We start from the raw sequence: 24041 nt of genomic DNA, 5'->3' as shown, positions 1-24041 counted from the left end.
AGATAATTTATATAAGTTAGATATTCACATTTAGCTATGTGAACAAATGTTTTAGAATACGGTGACCTAATGCCGATTGAAATGAGTTTTTTGTAGGAGTGAAAGTCGTGGGCAGCGTGGTTTATTGCCTGTGACTGAAAATTTGGTTGTACAGGTTTTTGTGGCACATAGACAATCTGGGACTATGAATCATCCAGTGTCAAGAAAATAAGACATCATCTGAGCAACAACCTAAACGAGTTTTGGGTTCAGACTTATTTAGTGTCTAAACACCACAAATGGTGACCGAATAAGAGAAAATGTCAGAAGTACACTTTAGGGCAAATTTAACTGAAACACATAATTGGCGTGTATAACCCCGTATGATATATCTTTAATTATGTGCATTGCTCGTAGCTTGCGTATGCATGTATTTATTACTAGGGTTTGTCCCAGATGAAGTTTTCCAAATAGTTCTTTGGATGCAGTATCGCACTCAAAATTGGACATGATCTTATGTTCATGCATTCACTATTCAGCTTGAAGATTTTAACCCTCTCATGAAACTGATAGAATTTATAAAATTTACACAAAAAAACTTTCAAAAACTAAAAATCATTAAGTGAGTTCAGCCTCAAAGGGATTGACGAATTTATGGACTGCCAGATTATATTTAACTACGATTTTTAAAGCAAGATTTAATAAACAAATATAGAAAGCTGGAGGCACTTGCAATCGCTAATTGGACTCACTCCCATTCTCGTAAATCTTAATTTGTGCAAATAGTGAAGGCAGGAGAGGGAAATTACACGAGGGTTGAGCAGCTAGAGATGATGATATGTCTTATCAGCTCCACAAAAATTTACTTTCGTTTATTATCATGACGTGGATTAGCGAGTTTGTTATAACGAGTTGAAATTACATTTTAATTTTTCCATTTTAGCAAATTATCATTTTCCACTTTGAATTGTTCTTGAGTGCATATGCAAACTTCCTCGGTTGAAGCGAGCAGCTCCATTATTATACAAACATGAAGGCTCGTATTGTCTGTCTGTGCTAAATTACGTATCTGTGTGTGCGTCAATACACACCAACATGGAATGCACATAAATGGACAGATCAGTTGCATGTCTTGTCTGTCCAACAAACTACAACTGTCTGTCTAGTCGGTCCTAATAGAGGGGCAAGAGACGAAGTGCAATTAGGACCTGTCAATGGAATTTCAGGATCCTCTCTCAGATTGACCACAACTTCTGACTGATTGCTAAAAAGTAAAACCATTATCTCCCAATTCAATAGCAATATCGAACCCAAATTATTTGCACCACAGTTTTTATCATATACACAGCAAATAAACTTGGTCTGGGAGACCTGGTACATGTTGAGGCAATTTGAGACAGATGACGCAATTTTATAATTTACTTGAATATTAGTATGAGCCGTTGTAAGCCTTTGAATGATCGCATATATGTACGTTTATACGAGTTTTCATTCTTTCCAATTTATAAAAGTGCAAATTTTCATCTGCGAATCCACAAATTTTATAAGTTCGCAACTGATTAAATGATAATTTCATGATATGATATTGCATATTGTGCAAAGGAGTTGGAGAATGAAACTCTGTGAGGGAAGTTCGCTCTATATCTTCGCATTAGAGTTGCACCCGCTCAAGTTTTCACTTTTGACGCGAGAAAGCGTTCCTGGGCCGAATCTCGATTTTAAGTTCTTTGCACATCACCCTGCTTTCTCTTTTTCCTCGTTTTCTTTCTACAAATGGGGAAAAATACTTCCTTCCAAGACTAAGCGTTTTGTATCGTTCTTACAAACTTTGTTCATGTAGATGTGAACACACGCAATATGCAAACGAGAAAACTTCATATGAGAACTTGTGAACATGTTCATGATCCATTTTTTGTTAATAGAACATAATACACGATAAAAAAGGTATGATAAACTGTTACCCCGTTATTACCTAACATCCAAAGTCAGCCTTATTGAACCAGTGTGTTGAATTCATTTCTACCATGAAATAAAGTAGTCATCAATCACCCAGAAGGCGCTCAGTGACAAGAAAATGACCCGAATTCCTACATGGAAATCATGAATGAAAATTAGATAATAATGGTTTTGATATCGAGACGTGAGGGTTTAAGATATTTCGGCAAACACACTAAGCTTGAGATTCCAGAGCTTTCCTCACAGCAGTTTAGCTGAACCGAGCTTCTTCTTAGTTCATTCTTGCGAACACAATAATAACCTCGTAGGAGACCATTTGCAACGTGAGAGAATAGGAGATTGAAATTGCGATGGAGGAATTGTTTCTGCATATCATCACGGGCGTGGAATGTCAAGGAGTTGAATTCGCCCAAAATTCTGCGCAAAGCTCATCACACGTTTTCCTTCAAACGAGTTGGAACCATTTGGACGATACCTCTTTGGATTGGACTGCGAACAGGTAAAGTGGCGGATTGTGCGATCATCCACGATTCTGAATCTGGAATTGCTATTGCAACACCGATTTACGACACAATGAAATGTCTTGAAAGGGGCCAAAGGTTGTCAAGTTTAAAGCATCACGTAGCTATGAATTGTGCCCAAGACCGTATCGGGCTACCCAAATATTCTACTAATATTTACAAATGAACGTAATTTCATTAAATATTTTTAAAATGAAGAGCACAAACATTTGAGATTTAATCAACGAATAGAAACATGAATATATGTGTTCTACGTGCAAGTTAAAGAGAAATTATGTACTTTATCACAATTCCGTATGTCCGGGATTGCAGCACAATCTTATTTAAATCAAATTATGAGATGGGATTATGACATAAATGATGAAAGTCTTTGATCATGAAACAAAAGACGGGCTGAGGTAGCAATGGCTCGAGGTTATTCTGTTTGGGTGTGCAGTGTTCTGGAGAAAACAACCCTCACTCCGACATCCCATTCCGTATTTTGATGGGAAAGCGCACACTCACTTCCTCACTTTCCTCGTTCTACAACCACCCCAGGAGCAGGCTGAGCGAGTCAGAAGAAAGGGCCAACTGCTACATACTTCGAATGTACAATAACCGACTGCAAATATCTCTCGTCCTTTCCCAAACTCGTGTCCTTCAGCCTCATATACGTTTGAAGGGCAGTTTGGTTTACTCTATGGACGGATGCAAACGGGTAGTTCTCGCTTCTCGGCTCCCCGAATTTTTATATATTCAGCCCTGTAATACTTTCCTCTCCACTCTTTTGGCCTCGTCCTGTCGGCCCTAATTCACGGTTCACACTGCTGCTCACTATTCCTACCACCACCACTGCCGCTTCCTTGTGGAAAGCACAAGTTTCTGGAGAAAGATGCTCACTTGCTATCCAGCCAGCTACATAAGCTCCGTTTGACATTTCTTCCTGACTCGGTACTGGATTTCGTGCTTGGATTCAGACAGCAATAATCAACTTCATTAACCTTAATGCGGCCATTGTTTGCAGTGAGTTTGGTGATCGGGTTGGTGGGAATCAAGTGCAGATGAAAGATTAAAAGTCGAGAGAAATACACTCGTTCTTGTTGATAATGTTGGTGATAGTGACAAAGTATTGCAAGTAAGGTAATTGAATTAAGGGAAAGTTCGCAGTGAGCAGAAGATACATCTTCGCCGAGTATTTAAAGAGTATTTTAATGATAATATTGAAACATCCAGGCCTGGAAAAGTGAAAGGTGCATGATTGATTGGGTCTTGCGGTGGTTTCACGTCAGGGTTTGTTTGGTGCGTGTTATTGTTCGTAGCTAACAAGACTGTCAGTGACGCAGTAGTGTTTTCCATTGGATTGTCTCATTTGCTGTATCTGCAGTCTCTAAAATAATAAATGTCAAGCCGAACTGCAAATCTTCCAACATCGCTTTCTCGACCGAACTGAAGGAAAATCCCGGTTTGCAGGATTGGATTCAACTTGGAAAGGTAAATTATTCCGCATTTCACTCATTTCGTTCGTTCAGCTACTCACTTGGTTTGGCTCGGTCGGTGGTGGCCTCCGTTAAAAATTCATGAAATGACACAATCTGCTTGTCTACCTTACAGCTACATAATTCAATAAGGTTAGTTGAGCTCGGAAATGATTTTGTCCGTGTCATTGCATAGAAAACCAATCTTGCTTAAAACTGTGTTCATGGCGTGTTTACACCCTTTCTTTATAAACCCAAGACGACAGGCGTTCAACAACTTGATGGCGATCATTCAGAATAAAACCGTTCATCATACATGCCATCAGTTTTTGTGCAGTTCTGTCAAGTTTCTTGACTAAAAATAATTTCCTTTTTCCATAATGTGAGTAAAAAAATGTCCACGGAGTTAGTTTTATGACATCCTCTGGGAGAAAGTCTATAAGAACGCTGTATAACTATACCATCGACATGTACCATATCTAGCCTCACTCTCAATGTGTAATTGAAAAGGTAGCTCATCTTTGTTCAGGAAAATATTGACATAAAACACTCGTGGCTGACATACTGGTTGTAACCCCCAGAGTAGCTCGACAAAATTGAATCGTTGGGTTGCTCCCTCCTTTCAGAGCTCACGTTATCTGCATGTGTGCATAAAATTTTGTTAAATGGAGTTCAAATAGCTGTATTTAGTCATTTGCCCAAATTGCTAGAGTAGAAATATTGATTTAGGGTCTCCAATGCGAATGAGTGAGTGAGGGAGCCAATTGGTTGAATGATTTCGTGTAGAATTTGCACTTACACGCTCCATTTCAATTGGGTTAGTTATGACGGAGTTCTATTGACAATGGGACTGACAACAAATTTTTCTTGTTTCTGCAGCACAATGGAATTCCCATTGTACAAGTCTCCTCTTAAGTGACCCCTTCTTGTTCCTCCATTTATTTGAATTACGTGCTTGAGAGCTCCCATTACGTCATTCTCATGCAGTTTTCTTTAGCCTCTTACACATATATATTTACCAATGTTAGATATGCCAATTATCATGGGACACACAAACAGTAGACCACGGACAGTCTGCAGTGAGACGAAAATCATTCTACTTACATGCTGAGCAAGTCGACCGTTTTTGAGAAAGCCAGAGACTCACACGACACACGAGAGAAAGGGGAAGAGAAATGACAGACGAACTGTACAGGTTTTCTGGCAATGACAGAATATGTTCACACATGTGTAGTCCTTTTATGCACTTTGCTTATTTTCGCAAACCGTAGCTTAAAACGTTAAAGCAAGAGGGACCGTTTAATAAAATAAATGGTTGTCGAAAATTTCAGAGGTATGGATGAGCCTTGGAGTGCTAGCTTTATCATTCCAAAGCACATATGCGAGTCGCATGATGCGACAAAATAAAACTGCAACAGGAAACCACAGGAAAGAACAACTCGTTTTCTAGTGCCAGCTTAGAAAGTCACGAGATTTCGTACATCCTTCCGCTCGTCATTCCTGTTCCCGAAACTTTGATCCTCTCCCAAACCTACGCTGCCATTTACACTCATTCAAAATTCAAGAAGAATCCGTCAGTAAAAGTTTGTAAAGTTATCCCGGATATGAGTTTCGTTAGATGTGTACTTATAAAATGAGGACACACATTGTGTATGTGTGTGTATATATTTTACATACGCGGCGGTTGAAGTTGGTTGGATTCATGAAAAATACTTTTGTCGAGTGCCTGTCAGAAGCTGAAAGATCTTGTGCATAATAAAAAATGGGTTTAGCCCTTTTCACTGCCAAATTAATCTCCTTTCCAGGAGAAGCTTGAAACTCGAGAATGAAACTCAAGTTTCAGGATTTACCTGGGTTAAGGTAAAAGCATGTGTCATCGTAAACTGACTCCTAGATTAAAATTAAGGGTTATACATTTCCCGACTCCAGACAGAAGAGTGAGATCTGAATTGTACATATACAATATGGGCTCACTCATCTACTTACTAGTGCAATAATTGCTACGTAGTTTAAATGAGCGCAGGAATAAAATGAATTCCATCATACAAATAGATGTAGTTAAGTATAAGGTACGTACATATATGTATGAATGATCCAAGAATAAGTTACCACTCAAGCCAGGATATGTTTCTATCCTTGAATGGCAAAATTCAGTTTGATGGTGATGGGAAAATGTTTTGATGGTCCTGTGTTGTGGAATAAACAGTCTGAGGTCTCATTACGACGCGATCCGGTTTATGAAGATTTCCGTCCTTTACTTTACATAGCTTCGTTTAATCCATCGTACTCCCTGAGCTTTTATATGATGAGATGTGTGCAAGTCGAACAACAGGAGTTATAGGGCTTTCGTTTCTCCTAGAATAATAATAATTATCTTTATTTTATCAGTCGTGATGATGATGAGCACTAGTTTCTGATGCAGCTTTTGAGTGTAGAAAGGATGATAAAGGGCCTGGGTTGCCTCACTCGTTTATTCTGGATCTCTCACCAACAAACATGGATATCTATGCTCGTATGCATTCGTAATAGAATAAATTGTTATAGAACCAGCTTTAATATTCCGTTATTGGAGCACTTAAGCTAATAATAATCAGTAAACACAGGGAACATCCTTCCACCCATTTCATCCTTTTAACAAGTTGAGTTATGTCATCCTCAATTATAAGAAACAAATGCGTGTAGTAGATGGTGCTTTCTTAATTTTGATCACAGACGAGCTGAATATTCCAATAGTGTCACTCTCTCACAATTTTCAAATACAGTAGCAAAAGAACTACATATAATAAAATATATATATATATATAATTTCACTTTGCCAGCTACTCTACAAGGTTAGATAAGTACTTGGCTTTACACGTCATATTTTATCCTAATACAGTTTCGAACCAATTTGACAAACTGTGAGTGGCAGGACATCGTTTTGACTTGATCCAATTATGGAGAATTTCTCTGAATAATAGAGTCGTAGACGGGATTTGGAATCTAGGAGAACAAAAAAGCCTAAAAAGGTTAGGCAGGGAGTGAGTGTGAGACTACATTTATCTAATTGCAACCTTTCCTAGATTTTGGAAAACAGCAACACGATACGACAGTGTTGCAATGCATAGTGTCATGTTCTTCTAAATACTACCAACGATGTTCTACGTGGATATCTATATATTTTAACCTACTTTCATCAACGCTTGTCTCCAGTGAAAGGTAAGTGAGGAGCCAGACAATAATGCATGTAAAAATCCCGACCGATTTATGCCAGGCATCTAGGCTTACTGATATGAAATATTCTAGTTTTTCCATCCCAGAAGTAACATACATACATAAATATGCATGCAGCTCTCTACAGGGCGGTGACCGTGATGTGAAAAGATTTGAGTGCATTGCTCTGTTGTAATAAACTCAAGTTTATTCGAGCAAAAAATAAGACAGCGTATGTATCAACTTGATAGTACCAAATTCCTAGAACTACGGTCACAAGAAAAGGTTTCCTTATTACAGGGAAACTTTTGTAATTGAGGCTGACGATGATTATTATCAAATCACTCCAGTGAAAGTTCTGATCCTTTTTTGGTGGGTCGATGCCGTTATCAACAACCATCATGCAAATTGAAATAAAAGTCAAACAATCAGATGGAGAGAAAGAGAGAGGAAAAGGAGCAAGAAGTGACCCCCTCCAGTGGGCACGTTAAAAATGTAATTTCCCTCAAACAAGAGGCTTTCTTTTCACATAAAATTACATTTTCATCGTTTTTATTGGACTTGAACACGCAATTTCTTGAACAACGCTCCCAATAGGGTGCGATGTAAAAAACGCCTCTCGAAAATATTCTTTTGTCATAAAATGGATTCTGTCATAAAAGGAGCTTGACACTAGTTGACAGTCCGAGCTTATAGAACCGTTATGACCGTCTATGGCTCACTAGCGTACGAATCACTGGTCCGATCGGTTGTAAAATTCGGTGAATGAGATTTTGTGGTTTCTTGCGTTAAAATGAAAATTAGCAGATCATGTTTGGTTGACAAGTTCATCGGGTACAAAAAATTAATATAAGATATGAATGAGTATATATTTACATGAAAAACATGTTTTGCAACTAAGTTGAGAATAAGAATTGATATTTTAATCTGAAGGTATTTTAATTGTGAGACATAGAACACAGTGGTAGGAACCCTGCTCTCAATATTCTCAAGTTGTAATTCCTCAGCCTGTGTGGCTAGGAACCAGACTTCATTATGCAACATTTTACTGAAAGTCAAGCAATCATTATGTACCTCCGGCAATAAAGCAGTATTTTTGTATGAAGTGAGATACCAATGCATTGGAGTGCATTGGTATTTCACTTCATGAAAACTATTTAGGTAGTTTGAATGCACGAATATATGAAGATGCAGACACAGATAACTGAGTAGGATGGAATAAACCTCTGGATACTCGAGTAATGGTTTCATCCAGAACAGGCGAACAATAAATGAAATATATCAAGGAAAATGGCATATGTCTTGTTCAGATTCCAGATCACTTCTTCCATGATTCTTGATCGGTCGGTCTGGTGATCATTGGAACAAAAATTTGGATCGGACAAGTTTCTGCATGAAATGTTTTGTTATTCTGTACGCATATGATTTCAGAGCAGAAAGTTGGACGATTAGTTGAACGAGGACGAATTTTGGTGGAGAGTTCCAAGAGATTTTACATTGGTGCGAGTGTGACTCCCTCCCTCTCTCTCCATGCATAAGGATAACGTCGGGAGCACACTTTCTCCACGGCAGGAGACTCAGCCAAGTGATTCCCCCGTGCGAGGGGGAGTTTTCTCAGGATTTTATGTAGAATTATCTCAAAAGTTCTCTACGCCACGAGTCGGAGCGGTCGATACTTGCTGAGCGTGCTGGTGTATTTATGCTGCATACGTATGTATGAACATAAGACTCTGCCGGTCCGGATGCCTGGGTGAGTCATCACCAGCCTCTAATTGGATCCGTTATTATCATGACACCGCTCCTCCACACCGGCTTCTTTTTTGGCTTCAATTTTGCTCCAGTTCTCGTCCATTCATTTGTAGATTCAAGTCCTCAAGCAGTATACAAAACAATACGCACGGAGTTTGTATTCTCATCGTAAGCGTTACTCTTTGTGACGGTAATTCTTTTAAACGGGCTTTATTATGAAGCTCGTCTGGAATTTCCACTTTATAAACTTTCTACAACAATCGGGTGAAATTCCAGTGTCGCAAGAGTCCAAAAACAAATTTTAAACTTTCACCACCACATTTGTTTAGCTCAGTGTCAACATGATGATTTTAAGCAATTCATTATAATGTTTCCTGGTGTGCTCTTTCACTTTTAATATTTTCCAGAACTTGAACTTTGATAAAGAAATGGTATAGAAGTGGGTCCATTAATACTCAATTTTATGGAACATATATAGCGTCGTATAGGTAGAAAAAGAATGATTGTCTGCAATTCACTCTCATTCAAATGGTTTGCGAATCGATTTGGTTCGGTGTGCTTTTCAAATTTGAATGCACCCGGACCCAACTTTTCCTGCTGATTGATTACTTGTCAAACATTGTAATGGAGTTATGCTTATGGGCATGATGATGATGACGGTGACAGGTCCAAGGAGCTGGGCGTTTTTCCCTCTGTCCATTGCCCCCAATGAAATAAGAGTGAAAACCATTTCCTTGAGTGAGAATATTTCACAATGGCGTAAAAAGTTTCGATTTCAATTCTAAACGGAAGTTACTTTTCGCTCCACTTTCACTACGGGAGTTGGAAAACGACGCTCGCTCAGTTGTGCTGTACTTCTGCATGGGCTGTGGAAAATAGGTTTTAGAGTGTTGACTACCACTCACACATTCAGCGATCCTCGAGTAGCAACAAAATAATCCAAATAATGGTAATCGTAAGCAAAAGCAGTCGGGGCAATTGGTTTTCTCTCTTCTCTGCAAACTTTGACCATAAAGAAGAAGGAATGAACATTTGCTTTATCAGACGTATTTCCAATACTATTTCCATCACTATGTCGCGGGGATTACGAACCTATTTAATTTTGGTACGTATTTTCATAAACGAAATATATATTGAATTTCTAAGAAATAATTTAGAGATGTATCGGATGCGTTGTTTTGCGTATTATCGGGGGCTTGAAACGATTGTGAGAAGTTCTAGTAGTATTTACTTGTAGGATGTGCATACCGCATGCACTTTGGCTCAAGGCCTACAGAGTCTGTAGTACAGACTGAAGTTTAGGATTGACTATGCCAATTCAGCTTTGAAATCACTTTATTGTGATCTGAAATGGAGTGCATTTCAAGGTCTGGAATCAACTTTGTGTGGAAGGAGTAAAGATCATTTTTCTTTACGGAAGTTGGAATGCACATCCAGTCATCCATCCTTTGTCGTACGTATTGGTGCAGGAGTGGTGATGGTTGTTTCAGCTCTATCAGCTTTATCTGTACAAACTCCTCTGTGAAGCCACCCTGTTCTTATTCCCTTCAATTTTACTTTCTTCTCACTCCATGCGTTGTAAAACTAAGCCTGAGCCTTCCCTGCTGATCCTTGATAGCAATTTTTATCGATTTTCATTCCCTCTCCATCATTGTATTCGAGAATGGGAAGAAGAATGGTGAATGGTTGTGTGCCCAACATATCACACACTTTCCCTCATACGACCACTATGTAGCATCCCATTTCACTGTTTACGATGAAGTTGGACCCTTCTGTTCACTTCCACCCTCATCCCTCGTCGTCCGTACTGGTGAGGTTCTGTCAAATACGATTACATTCATAGCACAATCCTGTGGCACCAAGTGCAACTCCGTCCTTTTCCCTCTTTCTTCTCCCATATTGAGCTGACCGTGGGGCCATAAATAGTCCGATGCACTTGAACATTCTCCTCTTTCACGGTACTTCCCGTCCCTGTGTCAATTCACAACATTTTGTGTGCTGTACACGAGATTTCTTTATTGGAATTTCATGCCTTGCTTTCTCTTAAAACCAATGACTGAGACGAATAGCGCAATGAAAGTTTCAATACCGGGTTGAATTCCAATGTGCAAGCTCCTTGTCATACTGATGCAGTTTCTTCACATCCTCAGAGAGATGCACCAAGAGTTATCCCAAAGATGCATGGGATAGGTATCGTATGTGCTTACTGAGCTTCTTCACAGCGTTCATGTTATCAACGGCTGAGCTAGTAGCTTGGCAAATAAATCTATCCCGATTGAGTTGGGGTGTGGTGGGTGCTTGAAGTGAAGCTGGTGTTTATGAGAATGGTGGTAGTACCGCATTGTTTTGGCATTAACATCACTTATTCAAAATTCCATTCTAGCTCTGCCTTTATTATTCGTACAGAGGGGTGTTCGGGAAGAGGACGCAAACGAGATTAACCTAACGATACAATCTTATGCAATTTACACACATTTTTTGCTTCCTGACCAACACGCGCTGCATTATTAGCATTATTTGTTATATCTTCTAAATAGCTTATTGTGGGGGAAATATGAGTGCTGCAGTGGAATATGTATTAATGCTATCTATTTTATTTTTTACTATTACTACTGCTAACATATGCGCTTTTGAGTGGGTCTTCTCACTGAGATTAGAAAAGGTTCAGTGCGATACTTACATTATGTAATGTACCACTTTTCACCCTGCTCAATACATTTATATGTCTGTTGCTTCCTCCGTCCCGCAATTTCTCTGGAACCGGCTTCCGCTTGTCACCGATTAATTATTTATGAGAATTGTTTACGTTCAACGTTCCCAAGTCAGAGTAGGTCTCACACCCGCAGAATCAAAATGAAGATGAAGTACACATTTGTGGATTATTTATAAATATCCGTGTTCCAATGACAAGCCAAGGTTAACAGAGTTACTTATATTTCCTACATTCCGTTCGTTCCATGGCTTGAAGAGGGCTGAAAACAAATGCATATTCACTGGGACATTGCGCATATGTAGTTGGTTTAATATACATGTGAATAGGAAAGGGAAAGTGGGTTTGTCGCGAAGTGCATCTGATTTAGGATATCTCTACATCTCATCAGATACATAATTTGAGAGCATTTCCCTTCCCAACAAGTATTTATTTTTGACATTTGTTCTGGGTTTGAACAGCCCCCCTCATTTTATTTTATGTATATACAGATTGATGATGATAAGCAGAATAGAAATAGCTGTAAATTGGTCGTCATTCATCGCAATGAAATGTTTCGTTTTCTCTCTGATTATACATTTGGCATTGAGTGACTTGTCGTGAATTGAACATGGCCAATCACATGTATCGTTAGTGTGGATATGTGTGCATAAGTATATATTTACAATGTTTCACTCATCTGTGATTTATTTGTACACTGTGACAGGGTTACACTCAAGTAAACTCTGGTTTGGTTGGCTTGAATCAATGTTAGTAGTGAGTTAAACCACGAAAATTGAGGTGAGGGGAGAGAGGTTGACAGGATTATAATTTCACAAATGTAAAAATCCTGCATTCGTCGTCGCCAAAAACGCTTCCCACAAATTCAACTATTCGAGATCCATCCCATAAATGCACGGTGATTATGCATTTAGTCGACTCCGGATCCGATGCTTGGCACATCTGCAAATAATGGATACAACGTCTTCCTTTGTTGTTGATTCATGTGATTACTAAGCATTAAGGCAAATACAGGTCTATGCAAATATGCAACAGCAAAGTAGCATTAATGAGCAGTAAGGAAAACGCATTGCTCTCAAGTCCTAAAGATATCGGAAGTTAGTCAACTTTGAGTGACAAAGTTGCATATAGCGAGTTAGCATGTACAGTACTTTCACATATGGCATCACATAAAATTTTAAATCATTCGGATTATAAAGAATTCGGAATTTGGACATCAGACCCAACTACTTAAATGCAGCCATATCAACCCATTGACTCAAAGATTGACAAGTGTGAGCTTTTATACCAAAGAACAAATTCTGCGATTAGCAAAATAAGCTCAGCCCAATGCAAACCCTTGACATTAATTTTTTAGAACATGTACCAATAACCTTTCAGTCCAGTTTATTTCAAAAATAGTAATGCATAATTTATAATGCTAAATCGAATTATGAGCAATTGTAATCAAGTATTCCACCTATACTCATGTTTCAAGAATGTAAGTAGACATAGAATAATAATGTTTTTAAAGGGCGGAGGGACGTAAGAAATTGTCACATTTATTAAACCAATTATTACTCCTAAGATAACATTTTTTAACTTCTTTATTGGATTAGGAATGTATTTTGAAATTTCACTTTAGATTAGTTAGTATTTTTTTGGGAAAGTACGCGTTAGAAAGTAATACCACTCGAATTGAATAAAAATGATTGGGGTAGCATTTAGAGTTAATTTCCATATTTATTAAGCAAATGGCTTATCTCGTGTTTCACACCCTACAAAAAAAACCATTCTTATTAAGAATAAAAGAGAGATTTGTACGAAAAGCCAAGAAGTAGGCGAAGACACGTTCTAATGGTTCCAACTCCTTTAGCTCCTTGTCTGAAGAGCCGTTTAAATGTCTCAACAGGAAGGAAGAAGAGGTGGCTGGAAGTAATCAGTTCCAATCCAAAGTGGAGTTTCTAGAAGTGAGCAGCGTCGTATAAGGGAGAAGTACATGAGTGGCACTACGTAAGGGAAGTTGATATGGCCTGGAGGGAGAAAGGTAAAAGAAGATGCTTGTGCTCTCCCTCTAAAACACAGTCCCTATCAAAACCAGATGGTCCTTTTACCACAAAAAGCTGTACATAAGTTGTTGTAGAGCAGGCTCAGCTTCAGGCAGTGGTAGTCCTCCCTTCCTATATGCACTCGATGCTTCGGTGCCGAAGAGTTGGGGCTTCAGACTATGAGACAGCACGGGAACCATATTCAATCCCCTGTATTTGCTATGGGATGAGATGCATAGGTAATAATAATGAGCTGAGTACCTATATATTTATTTGGGATGAATACAAATGCTTGCTCATAACCGCAAACCAACTTTTTAACATTTTTTGTCAGCCAACTTCCATATGTGTACTAAATGGAAGTGTCAAGAACAGTTTCAAATCTGACTGACAGTATTATTCAATTGAAATATTCACCTTAAGCCGTGAAATATTCACCTTAAGCCCTGTTCAGCAAAAAAAGTGTACCGTACTTATTACTACATCTTATTGCATCACTCCGAGCCATTATACACGTTTAATTACACATATTTACCTATGTACATAGTTGCGGTTGAATATAGTCACAATTACACACAATTTTTAAAACCTACCTACGATTACGATGCTACATTGCATCGCCTTGGAACAAATTTGTCTACCTCCATCATTCACTTTTATCTTTACATCCGTCCATGAAACATTTGAAACCGTGACAGTTTCATGTTCGAAAGTGCAACTCTACGTAAACAAATGTGCGCACAAGAAATTCAGGCGTTGTTAAAAAAGAATTGCCATTTGAACCAAGCAGTGTGTTTGTGTGTGTTTACGACAAGACTGCTCCTATCTTATTACAGTTGTTGCCTTTTTTGGCGTGGCAAGTGCTTTATGGAGACAGTTACGCTTCCTAAAACTATGAACCCTATATTTATATTCGGTTCTGCATTGCACCACGTTTGCATGTGTTTGGGCTGACTAATCTGGATCAGAGAATACATGGTGAGCACAAGTACATAAAGCCACCAACTTATGTACTACAGTAGTGACTTTTTAAAGAGAATAAATGCTTCAAATACTTTTGGCCAGTGTGCTACCCACATTTTGTTCACCCTTTGAATGTGTGTGTGAATATTTCTGAGTAAGTTGGAAAAAAATGTACCAATATTTAAAGATTTCTATAAAGGCTGGAGATACCGAATGCGAAAGTAGTTGGCACACGTGCATTTAGGATAAGAAGGAAACTAGCCAATCTCGAGGTTGATATAGTTTATAATTGTATATGATAACCATTTCCTATTCATGTTGCGAATTTTATGATGAACAGAGAGCGGATGAAGTCAGTCGGTAAAACTGTGTTGGGTGGGAAGGGAATACATACATACAAATGTACATAGTCAGTCATTGCACTAAATCCTGTTATGCCACGGAAGTATGTATATTGGCCTAATATTTTCCATTTATCTTAAAAAAGACTCTTCTACAATTTAGTGCAAGTAATAACGAAAAATATCAGCATAAAGCATCGGCAAACTTTTTATCCTTGATCATGGCATGAACATGTCATGGCGTGAACCCAAATTGGCAGAGATACGCCAACGAAATACCGTCAACTACAAGTCGGTACTAGTTGTATTTTTCTCCTGCATATTACACAATAACTCTTTATATCCGATATCCAAGACATAAGAAAACTTCCGAGAAGCATGGTCTGAGAATTTCAAACGGAAAGTAAGTAGCAATCCCATTTCGTTTCTGTGTATATGCTTATTTACACTTAATCTTGGGGAACATCCCAGTTTATCTCCTACAAAGTTGTCCCACCATCCAACTCCCGACTTTGTCCCCACACTATGTCCTCTGTGTTAGATTAGAGCGAATATTCCATGACATTTATTCTTGGCCGCATTATTACTAGAGTGAATCGCTGTTTCTTAACTGCGAGGCCAGGTGCAGCAGTTGTGAGAAATATAGTGTCTCACTGCTCATCATCATTCTCACTTATCAAATTGTACAACAAACAAATAGGTTTCCTCTCTCGCCTTTGCAATGGAGTTTTTTAGAGGGCAATTTGTGAACAGTGGAATAAAATAATCAGTCCGCACTTCACTAGCAACACGCAATTAGTAAAGGACGTGATGACGAAACGGTGCTGTTTTTAATCTATCTTTGAAAATAAAAAGTCCCGTTGAATATTGAAGGAAGGAGGGCAATCCCCTCTAGGCGACGATTCAATAAAATCATCAAGTTCATACTATGATGTGACCGACTAGGGAGGTTTTTAGCATACCAAGAGCTAAGAAGGCAGTGGGATTAATATGTAAGGGGAAGAAGAAAATCATAATAGGCTTCCAAAAGTGGTGAGGTAACATTTTCCCAATCTAAAAGGCAAAAGCTTAAAATGAAAATAAGCCAGCAAGTGATAACGGTGTGACACCATCATTCTTCCGCACATACATCCCACAACAAATCTCAAACGCCTTTCCGAATTTGCATACAATGAACTGTGAGTAATATTCAAGAGTAGTGTGATCCCTGTACCTACGTATTCTGCAGTTCTGTTGTACTTAATCGGTATTATTAGATTGAAACTTGAAAGTGTGCGTGCAATTTAAGGAAAATATAAGTTCCAAAAAGAGGCGTACGTCAGAAACCATTGTTCACCAAAAATAAATATGTAACATTCTTTTGTCAAGTGTAAGAGTTAAGTAGTGTTAACATGTATGTACTAAATACGCTATTGTTTCAGTTCCACTTTTGTTCTTTGTGAAGTTTTACTTATTCTCAGCCAGGATATATATTTTGCATAGGATGTGAATACAAGTAAAGGCGCTTTCACTATGAAGGACTTTACGCATTCGGATCTGAATACAAGTGTCGAAGTAGCCAATAGTGCTGTATCTGAGGAGCAGCACATTCCGGTCATTGGGGAACTTGAGGATCGTAGTAATGGGAATAAGTGTGAAATTGAGAACGGTGCCAGTAATGTGAGTCCATCACTTACTGATGCTACGATCAGTGCTGATAACAGCATTTGCACCTACAAATCAGAGTCAGATGAAGATGCCGAGACAACCGAACCAACTATGTCGGCACATCAAGGCAAAATTAATTGCAAAATTGTGACAGCTTTCACCAGGGCATTTGCTAAACAAAATATTCATTTTGAAAATGGTAAGAACTTTAATTAGTTTTGAGGATCAGTTAATTGATTGTTCATTCAGCAATTTTCATGAGTTTTGACTACCATGAACTAATATATGAATGGGTAAAGCCAATTGGATTTAATGGCGTGCCTTATACATATAAACATATGTATGTATGTGTTATATAGCTGATAAGTGTATAAATGGAATACGGATAATTAGCAGAGCAGCGATGAAATGTCGTTCGTGTTGCACTGCTGGAAATTCTTGGCAAAATAGCCGGCGTTCCTGAAACATACATACATATAAAATCAACATTCGTAACACCTCATTAGTCGGCAATTAGCGTGCAGTGTGCCACCGCCGTGGTTCGGGTTTGCTATTAATTTAATAAGATTCCGACCACCCACAAAGTATAACACAATTCATTAGGTCACGATTACATGCTAATTTAATTTGACAGGCAAATCAGACAATCAGAATTCGACTAACTATGGGGGCTCTAGTTGAGTAAATTGCATCATGTATTTATCTAAATGTCACTAAATACGAAAATGTGAAAATGGCACAATCATGATTGGTGGCTAATTTTAACGTGTAGCTTGTTGACTATTTTGATTCTGAATAGTTGAACAAGCCTGGCAAATACTTTACATAAGCATTACAAGTTATAATTCTCATGAATTTTTGGAGTGTCTCACCACATGAAATGCTAAACTCTAAATTAACCATAATCATGCTCATTTTTATTTCAGCTATTCAGTCCTTGAGTGCATTGAACGAACAAATACTTATCTGTGCATTTCCGAATGAAAACACTGAAAAAATTCAAATCGAAGACAAAAATGGTGACGGGATATATCGCGACGCTGTCAAGGTCTCCTTAGGCCTGATGAGAGGACTTTTATTAGATGCGCAGGTATGTACATTTTGTACAATTATTGCAACAGTTACCACCATGAAACATTTTCAATTTAAACTCATATTCTCTTCAGGGGAAATTTCGTAAAATGGTTGAAGAGAACAAATCAATTGCTTACAAACTGGATGGTGACTTACAAATTGCTCATAGCGAAATGGCACTTCTTCGAGCCGAATTGCATGTAAGTAAAAACCATTTTAGCTGTTGAGTACATACATACATCAACTAATGGAAAGAAATTGAAAATTCAACCAGAAAGTCTTAGATGAAATTTAAAATGAATATTTTTCAGGACACGAATAAAAGAATATCACAACTCAACTCCCCACCGTCTACGCCCTCCACTCCCAATCATGACACCTCCACCTCGGGAAATATGACTTTTTCAAATACTAACCATTCAGATGAGAAAGATTCCATACAAGTTAACGGGCTTTCCACCAGCAATGGAGACCACAATAATCACGGTACGCGTGTAGCCTTTATTATTACCACAATATCTACAATCATAATGGTGGAAATTTCAATTATGTTTCAATTATGCTGGAAAAAGTCAGACACTTCTATGTACCTAATTTGCTTACAGATGATTCTGAACAATTATTAGACCTAGAAAATCTATCTCTCTCTGAATGCAAAGAGGAATGCAAACGATTGGTTGCAAAGAACCAAAGTTTACAGAAGGAAATGTGGGAGCTCAATAAGGCGAAAGACATTCCCGAGCTGACTGAACTTCGTCATGCCAAAGAAGCATTACTAGGTAAATGCCTTATTTCTAGTTTCTGGAAAAATTTTTGAAATTTGATGTGACATTGCGATTTGATTTTATCTCGCAGCATTAAAAGGAGATAGGAAACGGTTAAAAGCAGAAAAATTTGAGTTATTAAATCAGGTAGGCTATCAGTAAGCATTATAATAATTGTAAACCTTATCTAAGATGTGTATTTAACTGTGCTATAATATTTCAGATGAAGCAACTCTACTCGACGCTGGTAAGCAAAAATACGACATATTATTTAATTCGAAACATTTGTCACTTTTGTATTAAATGCCTAAAAAATTGTACGAATTGTATATATGTAGGAAGACAAAGAGAAAGAACTTCGAGATTTTATCAGAAATTATGAGCAGGTACATAAATTCTGCACATATTTATTCGACTAAAACTTGACGTAATTTTACAATCACTAGATTAAGAAGGTACTAAATATGACTATATTTCCTTTAGAATCTTCAGCGTTTAACAGTCGAACGAGACGAGGCGGAGCGAGAACGTTGGAGCATTTTGCGACATGCTAGGGACGAGGCTGAAAGGGGTCTGGCACTCGCAGCCCAGCTAAACGTTCGAGAATCTCAAGTACAACAAATGCAGCAGGAGGTGCACGAGGTAATAGTTCTGATAGCAACTAACCACGGGATTGATTAGTCATGAAAATTAGAATTGCATCCTAACGATGATGAGTGATTTAATGGATGACTTTTGTAGGCAAGAAGACAATTAGCACAGTATGGAATCTACTCGGAGGCAGATCGAACAGATCGTAGCAGTACAACGGCAAATTCCCATTATTCGCTCGTCTCATCTCTAACTGCCACCTACGCCACGGTTGGTGGGGATCGTGGAAGTTCTGCGGATTCGGGAGTGCGACTCAGTTCAGATCGAGACTCTGGGGCTGGAGGAGTAGCTACCGGAAACCTATCTGACTCAGCAAATGAGGGTGAATTACTTAATATTATTACAAAATATAACCATGCGATTTTATGAAATTATTTATGTATAACGTGTGTCAATGGACTAACGGTACCTTGTTCATTGGTGGCACAGCAATCAGCTTGGACCTTGGGGATGGTTCAGGGGATGGGGACTCCATGTCTGTAATATCAACAGCCACTCTTCCACAACTATTTACAACTCCGAGGGACAGCCCTGGACTCACTTTCGCCTCACTCACGAGGTCACTAGATACAAATCCTTTGTCCAGGTATTGGAAGCGCATCCAAGAAAAACAGTTACAAATTATAACGCAATCAACGTCTTAATGTCATGATCCCACCTGTACATCTATGTATTTTCCTGCATTCGGGTAGATCGGCGGAACAGCTTTTAGCGGCAGAGGCGGCTGAAGCTAGAAGAAAAAACAGCAGGCGGAGCGGAAATGATTTTGCAGGACGAGCTTCCACAGGGGCAAAAGGTGCATGGGGCAGCATTTCACGAGTTTTCGCCCGAAATAAACATAGGAGAACGTTAGACTCTTCATTATTTGAAGGTTAGAATAACATTTACAATATACTTTTTTTTTGCAGTTAAAATAATTTTTCTTAATGCATGTACGTAGGTCTAGCGGCAAATCAAAGGACGAGTTGGTCCCCCCAAGGATCTGTTTCTCAATCCCCTTTGACTGAACAGGAAAGTTATGCTGACAAACTTGCTGCTTTGGAGGAAGCAGCTACACTTCCTATGGAATTATGGAGAGCGTGCATGGTTCAAGCATGGATAGAAGGTATGTAGTATATACTGTACATATGCATACAATTTTTTAATTGCATTGAAAAAATTGTAATGATTTTTTTATTATTAATTATTCTAATAAAGTAAGCCTTGGAATGCCTCAATATGGTTCCAGATGTAAGCACACTCTTCATTCAAAATTAATGATGTGTAGTATAATAGTTGAGGTGATCAAACTGCTTAATATTAAAAACATCACAGGCGCTGACAATGTCAAAAGTGGAAAAGTGCTTTTGGAACTAGCTGATGTTGAATTGGAAACTGAGCTAGGAATTTTGCATCCACTGCATCGCAAGAAATTACGGTTAGCTATTGAAGAACACCGGAACCCAGCCCTGGTTCGGTTTCCGTGTATTGCTGGTTAGTAACTTCTAATAATTCTGCTTTAGGAATGTGAACTTTTTCTAAGTTTATGTGAAATATTTAATTTGCAGAACTCTCGCATGTGTGGGTGAGCTCAGAGTGGTTGCCAGATATCGGGCTTCCTCAGGTAACAACGACTATAATTCCTCTCAGCAATTCAAAATTATTCGCATGCAATTTGATAACGCAAGTATTATATTCTTTATAGTATGCGGAAACATTTGCTGGCTGTCTAGTCGATGCTAGGTTGCTAGATCACATGAGCAAAAAGGATTTGGAGAAATTTTTGGGTGGTAAGAAGTTTCAATAAACGGAATAATAGTAAATAATTTAATATATATTGTTAACTCCTTTCTTTGTAGTCACCAAAAAGTTTCATATGGCTTCCATTGCACACGGTGTTCATTTACTTCGAATAGTCGGTTATGATCGTCAGGTACTAATAAGGCGTTAAAAATGCATTACTACATAGTTATATTTCTGCTATAATATAACTCGATATTAATATGCAGGCACTAGCTGAACGGAGAAGGCACGCTGACAATGATCCAATTGTTTGGACAAATCAGCATTTTGTCCAATGGGCGAGAAGTATAGACTTGGGAGAATACTCTGAGAATCTCAAAGGTGCGAGAACAATATACATATTTGGAAATTTTAGTGAATTAAGATGGAGAAAAATAATTCAATTTCAGGAAGTGGAGTGCATGGAGCAATATGTGTGCTAGAACGTAAAAAGATATACATGATTGAATTATGACATACAGGTGGTCGTGTACTAAATTCGTGTATGATTTTATGATTTCTCTTACTTTCAGCATCATTCAACGGAGAAACTTTAGCGTCAGGTATGTACACATGCGGTGCATTCATATTTTAACACATGGACCATACTTTGACCGTATGTTTTCTTTTTTAGCTATGGGAATTCCTCCGAATAAACAAATAATAAGAAGACACCTTTGCGCCGAGTAAGTGGTCGAATAAATTTGATTATTCATAACAATAAGCTTACACAGAATTTCTTCTTTCCTCCCCAATTTAAGGTTGGAAGCAATGTTATCACCCGCAAGGTATGCATTGCTTGAAAAATATTTCTTCTGTCGTTTACGTTTAAGATGAGCGTATTAAAATAAATGATGAAATTTCAGAGCCAAGATAACTCAGCAGTATCGGATGACAAAGTCCCGAGCTCAGCACATGCTGGACAAGCAACGCTCCGACTCTTTGGGCCGTTCCGCCGCACTAACCTCGGAGGCATTTCGTCGCAGCACTGAAGACAATAGGAGGAGGACTAGCTTACGAGTAAGACAGGCAAAAATTACGCTCCCTTAAGAACACTAATTAAATAGAGCATTATATATATAACAGAGTTTTGAACTAAAAAAGATGATAGTGATGTTGGAGATATATTGCACTGACATACATAATTATATGTACATATTATAATATACATATTTGTTGTTTTCTTCCTTTCTACACCCCTCCCCACCCAACCTGATAATAATGGTACTAATGTGGTTTTTGCCCATGTCCGGAAAATGGCAGAGTTACAGTCATCTATTTGCCCAAAAGGTGCAGGCTAATACTAGTAACAATTACAATTGCTAATCATAATAAAAATCTATCCGCTTTCGTGAATCGTGACAAATTGTCTCGTATCGTGATCGTGACTTATTGCATTGTTATTCTCTCTGCTCTGCTGCTGAACTTTCTCGTTCTACATTAGCATTTCATAAATTTGTACCAAAGCACTAACTACTAACAACTACTTTTTATCTTTGCACCTCATAGTTTTCTACTTGGAGGAGCTCACAGGTTAGCAGCTACACACACGATCTCACTTGATTAACATTTGTCGTTTTTTTGAAGTACAAAATACACATGAATATTGATTTGTCTTATTGAATCATTTGTATTTCTATCTGGTTCAGGGTTCTTTGAGCCGAGCACTGGGCATCAAAATCAAGCAAGACTTACTTCATCGTCGAGAGGACGAGAAGCGGAAATCCGAGGACAGAGATCAAATTGGCATCAGCAACAGCAAAACTTTGGGACCTGTTGGTGGCACTCATTCCGTCGCTGCCCACTTTTTCTCTCCACCCGCTCCACCCCTTCCAGCCAAGTTCATCCGCGAGTCGCACCCTGCACACACCCTCAACTTTGACCACTCCAAGTTCATGTCCACCGTGGCGTCCTCCTCCTCTAATCATCACCCAAGGGAGAGACCCCACTCGGTCCTCACCATGTCGACGACCACTCCCACCGGACGGGATGAGCTGAGCGAGAGGGACAGCGAGAGTGAGAGCAGAGACAGCAGCAGCAACAGCATGAGTCAGAGCAACAGCGAAAGTCACGCCTCCAACAATGTCGCTACGAACGCCACAACAACGACGACGACCATCCAGATCACACAACCACCACCTGAATCACTTAATGAGGAGGAAACCAACGGCAAGCCTCGTAGAATTAAATCCACAACAGATAATAATGTGGAAACTGTGTCAATTCATACTCCTGTCTAACCTATCATGCAAGTGGTTTATATAATCCAGAAAGTCATATCATGCATGTAGTTAGTACACTCATATGCCGCATTTACTATGCTTTTCTACTCACGAGAGGATAATACTTATACGATTATTAATTTGACAAGTGAACGAAAAAGAAAGTGAATTGTGATCTATTATATTTATTAGACTATTGTTGTTGACTATTTTTTTGCTAGAAGATTTCTGTATTTCATCGATATTTTTCAGAGAGAATGTTTTATTTTACTCTAACTTTATTTTATGTATGTAAGAACTGACTGTTTAATCGATTAATTGATGCAATCAGCATTGTAGAAATCAAGTCAAATAGCAACAAAAGTAGAATACGTGAATATATATATTATTTAAATTAGTTAGGATGACGTATCTGTAGTAAATTCTGTACATATGTATTAAGCTTTAGGAGGAAATTGAACAAAGCAACCTCTGCAAAGTGCAAAATAGCTCAATCTAATTTATTTGTATGTATATATTTATTCATATATACATGTATACAATAAGTAGGTATTTATGAATTAGGTGAAATATTAGTCACTCCTCATGAATACTGCTCCTTCCTCTGCCTAATAAATAAAAACTGCTCTTCTTCACTATTATGATGACCACACGCAAAATATCGCTGTCGACTACCCCTAATTACGATTTTGCTGAGTGGTCAGACTGAGACTGCTCATCATAAATAAGTCCTAGTTGGTACATGGTAGCACATTCAAGGCCAATTGCCAAGTACTATTTCTATATAAGAAGCAGTCGCATCTAATGAAAAAATAACCAAAAATTAGAGAATATACATGTATGTAATAATACATTAAAAATGTTGTATGCATGTGAAAACAGAAATTGAAATAAATAAAATGATGATTTCATGAATTGAACACTGGCATCCTTCCATTCCACTAGCACCCTGACATATAGTAAAAGTCTGGTCAGAAAACAGGAAATAGCAATAATTTGGTTGTTTGTAGGAGAAAGTAGGAGAAAGTTG

General features: G+C 38.3%; 1 protein-coding gene across 9 annotated transcripts; it reads left to right on the top strand.

Annotated features, from left to right (window-relative positions):
* The first annotated feature begins 3123 nt into the window (after nt 1-3123).
* On the top strand, nt 3124-23682 carry LOC110846957 (kazrin). Of its 9 annotated transcripts, none has more exons than XM_035849709.1 (28): nt 14588-14705; nt 16375-16738; nt 17466-17629; nt 17706-17813; nt 17925-18099; nt 18219-18392; nt 18469-18524; nt 18601-18624; nt 18716-18763; nt 18861-19019; nt 19119-19350; nt 19458-19614; nt 19721-19899; nt 19969-20133; nt 20226-20258; nt 20343-20501; nt 20576-20631; nt 20713-20797; nt 20867-20940; nt 21017-21131; nt 21200-21235; nt 21323-21352; nt 21424-21475; nt 21551-21577; nt 21656-21809; nt 22053-22079; nt 22299-22322; nt 22439-23682. In XM_035849709.1, the coding sequence occupies exons 2-28, from the start codon at nt 16405-16407 to the stop codon at nt 23027-23029; spliced, it is 3438 nt and encodes a 1145-aa protein (XP_035705602.1). In that variant the 5' UTR covers nt 14588-14705; nt 16375-16404; the 3' UTR covers nt 23030-23682. The 9 variants fall into 9 exon arrangements, with proteins under 9 accessions (XP_035705605.1, XP_035705607.1, XP_035705606.1 ...); XM_035849708.1 differs by lacking the exon at nt 14588-14705 and adding an exon at nt 14937-16285; XM_035849712.1 differs by lacking the exons at nt 14588-14705; nt 16375-16738 and adding an exon at nt 3124-3926.
* The last annotated feature ends 359 nt before the right edge of the window (nt 23683-24041 follow it).

The sequence above is a fragment of the Folsomia candida genome, unplaced genomic scaffold (assembly GCF_002217175.1).
Source record: "Folsomia candida strain VU population unplaced genomic scaffold, ASM221717v1 Fcan01_Sc003, whole genome shotgun sequence".
In the NCBI taxonomy this organism is placed as follows: domain Eukaryota; kingdom Metazoa; phylum Arthropoda; class Collembola; order Entomobryomorpha; family Isotomidae; genus Folsomia; species Folsomia candida.
Note: the sequence above shows the minus strand (reverse complement) of the source record. Positions and strands in the feature narration are given on the sequence as shown.

What these genes read in the sequence shown, in the direction of transcription:
- LOC110846957 (XM_035849709.1), top strand. Translation starts at nt 16,405, where the DNA reads ATGAAGGACTTTACGCATTCGGATCTGAATACAAGTGTCGAAGTAGCC. An exon ending in ATCTGACTCAGCAAATGAGG is followed by an intron (nt 19,351 to 19,457) that starts GTGAATTACTTA and finishes TTGGTGGCACAG; the next exon opens with CAATCAGCTTGGACCTTGGG. An exon ending in CTACTTGGAGGAGCTCACAG is followed by an intron (nt 22,323 to 22,438) that starts GTTAGCAGCTAC and finishes TATCTGGTTCAG; the next exon opens with GGTTCTTTGAGCCGAGCACT.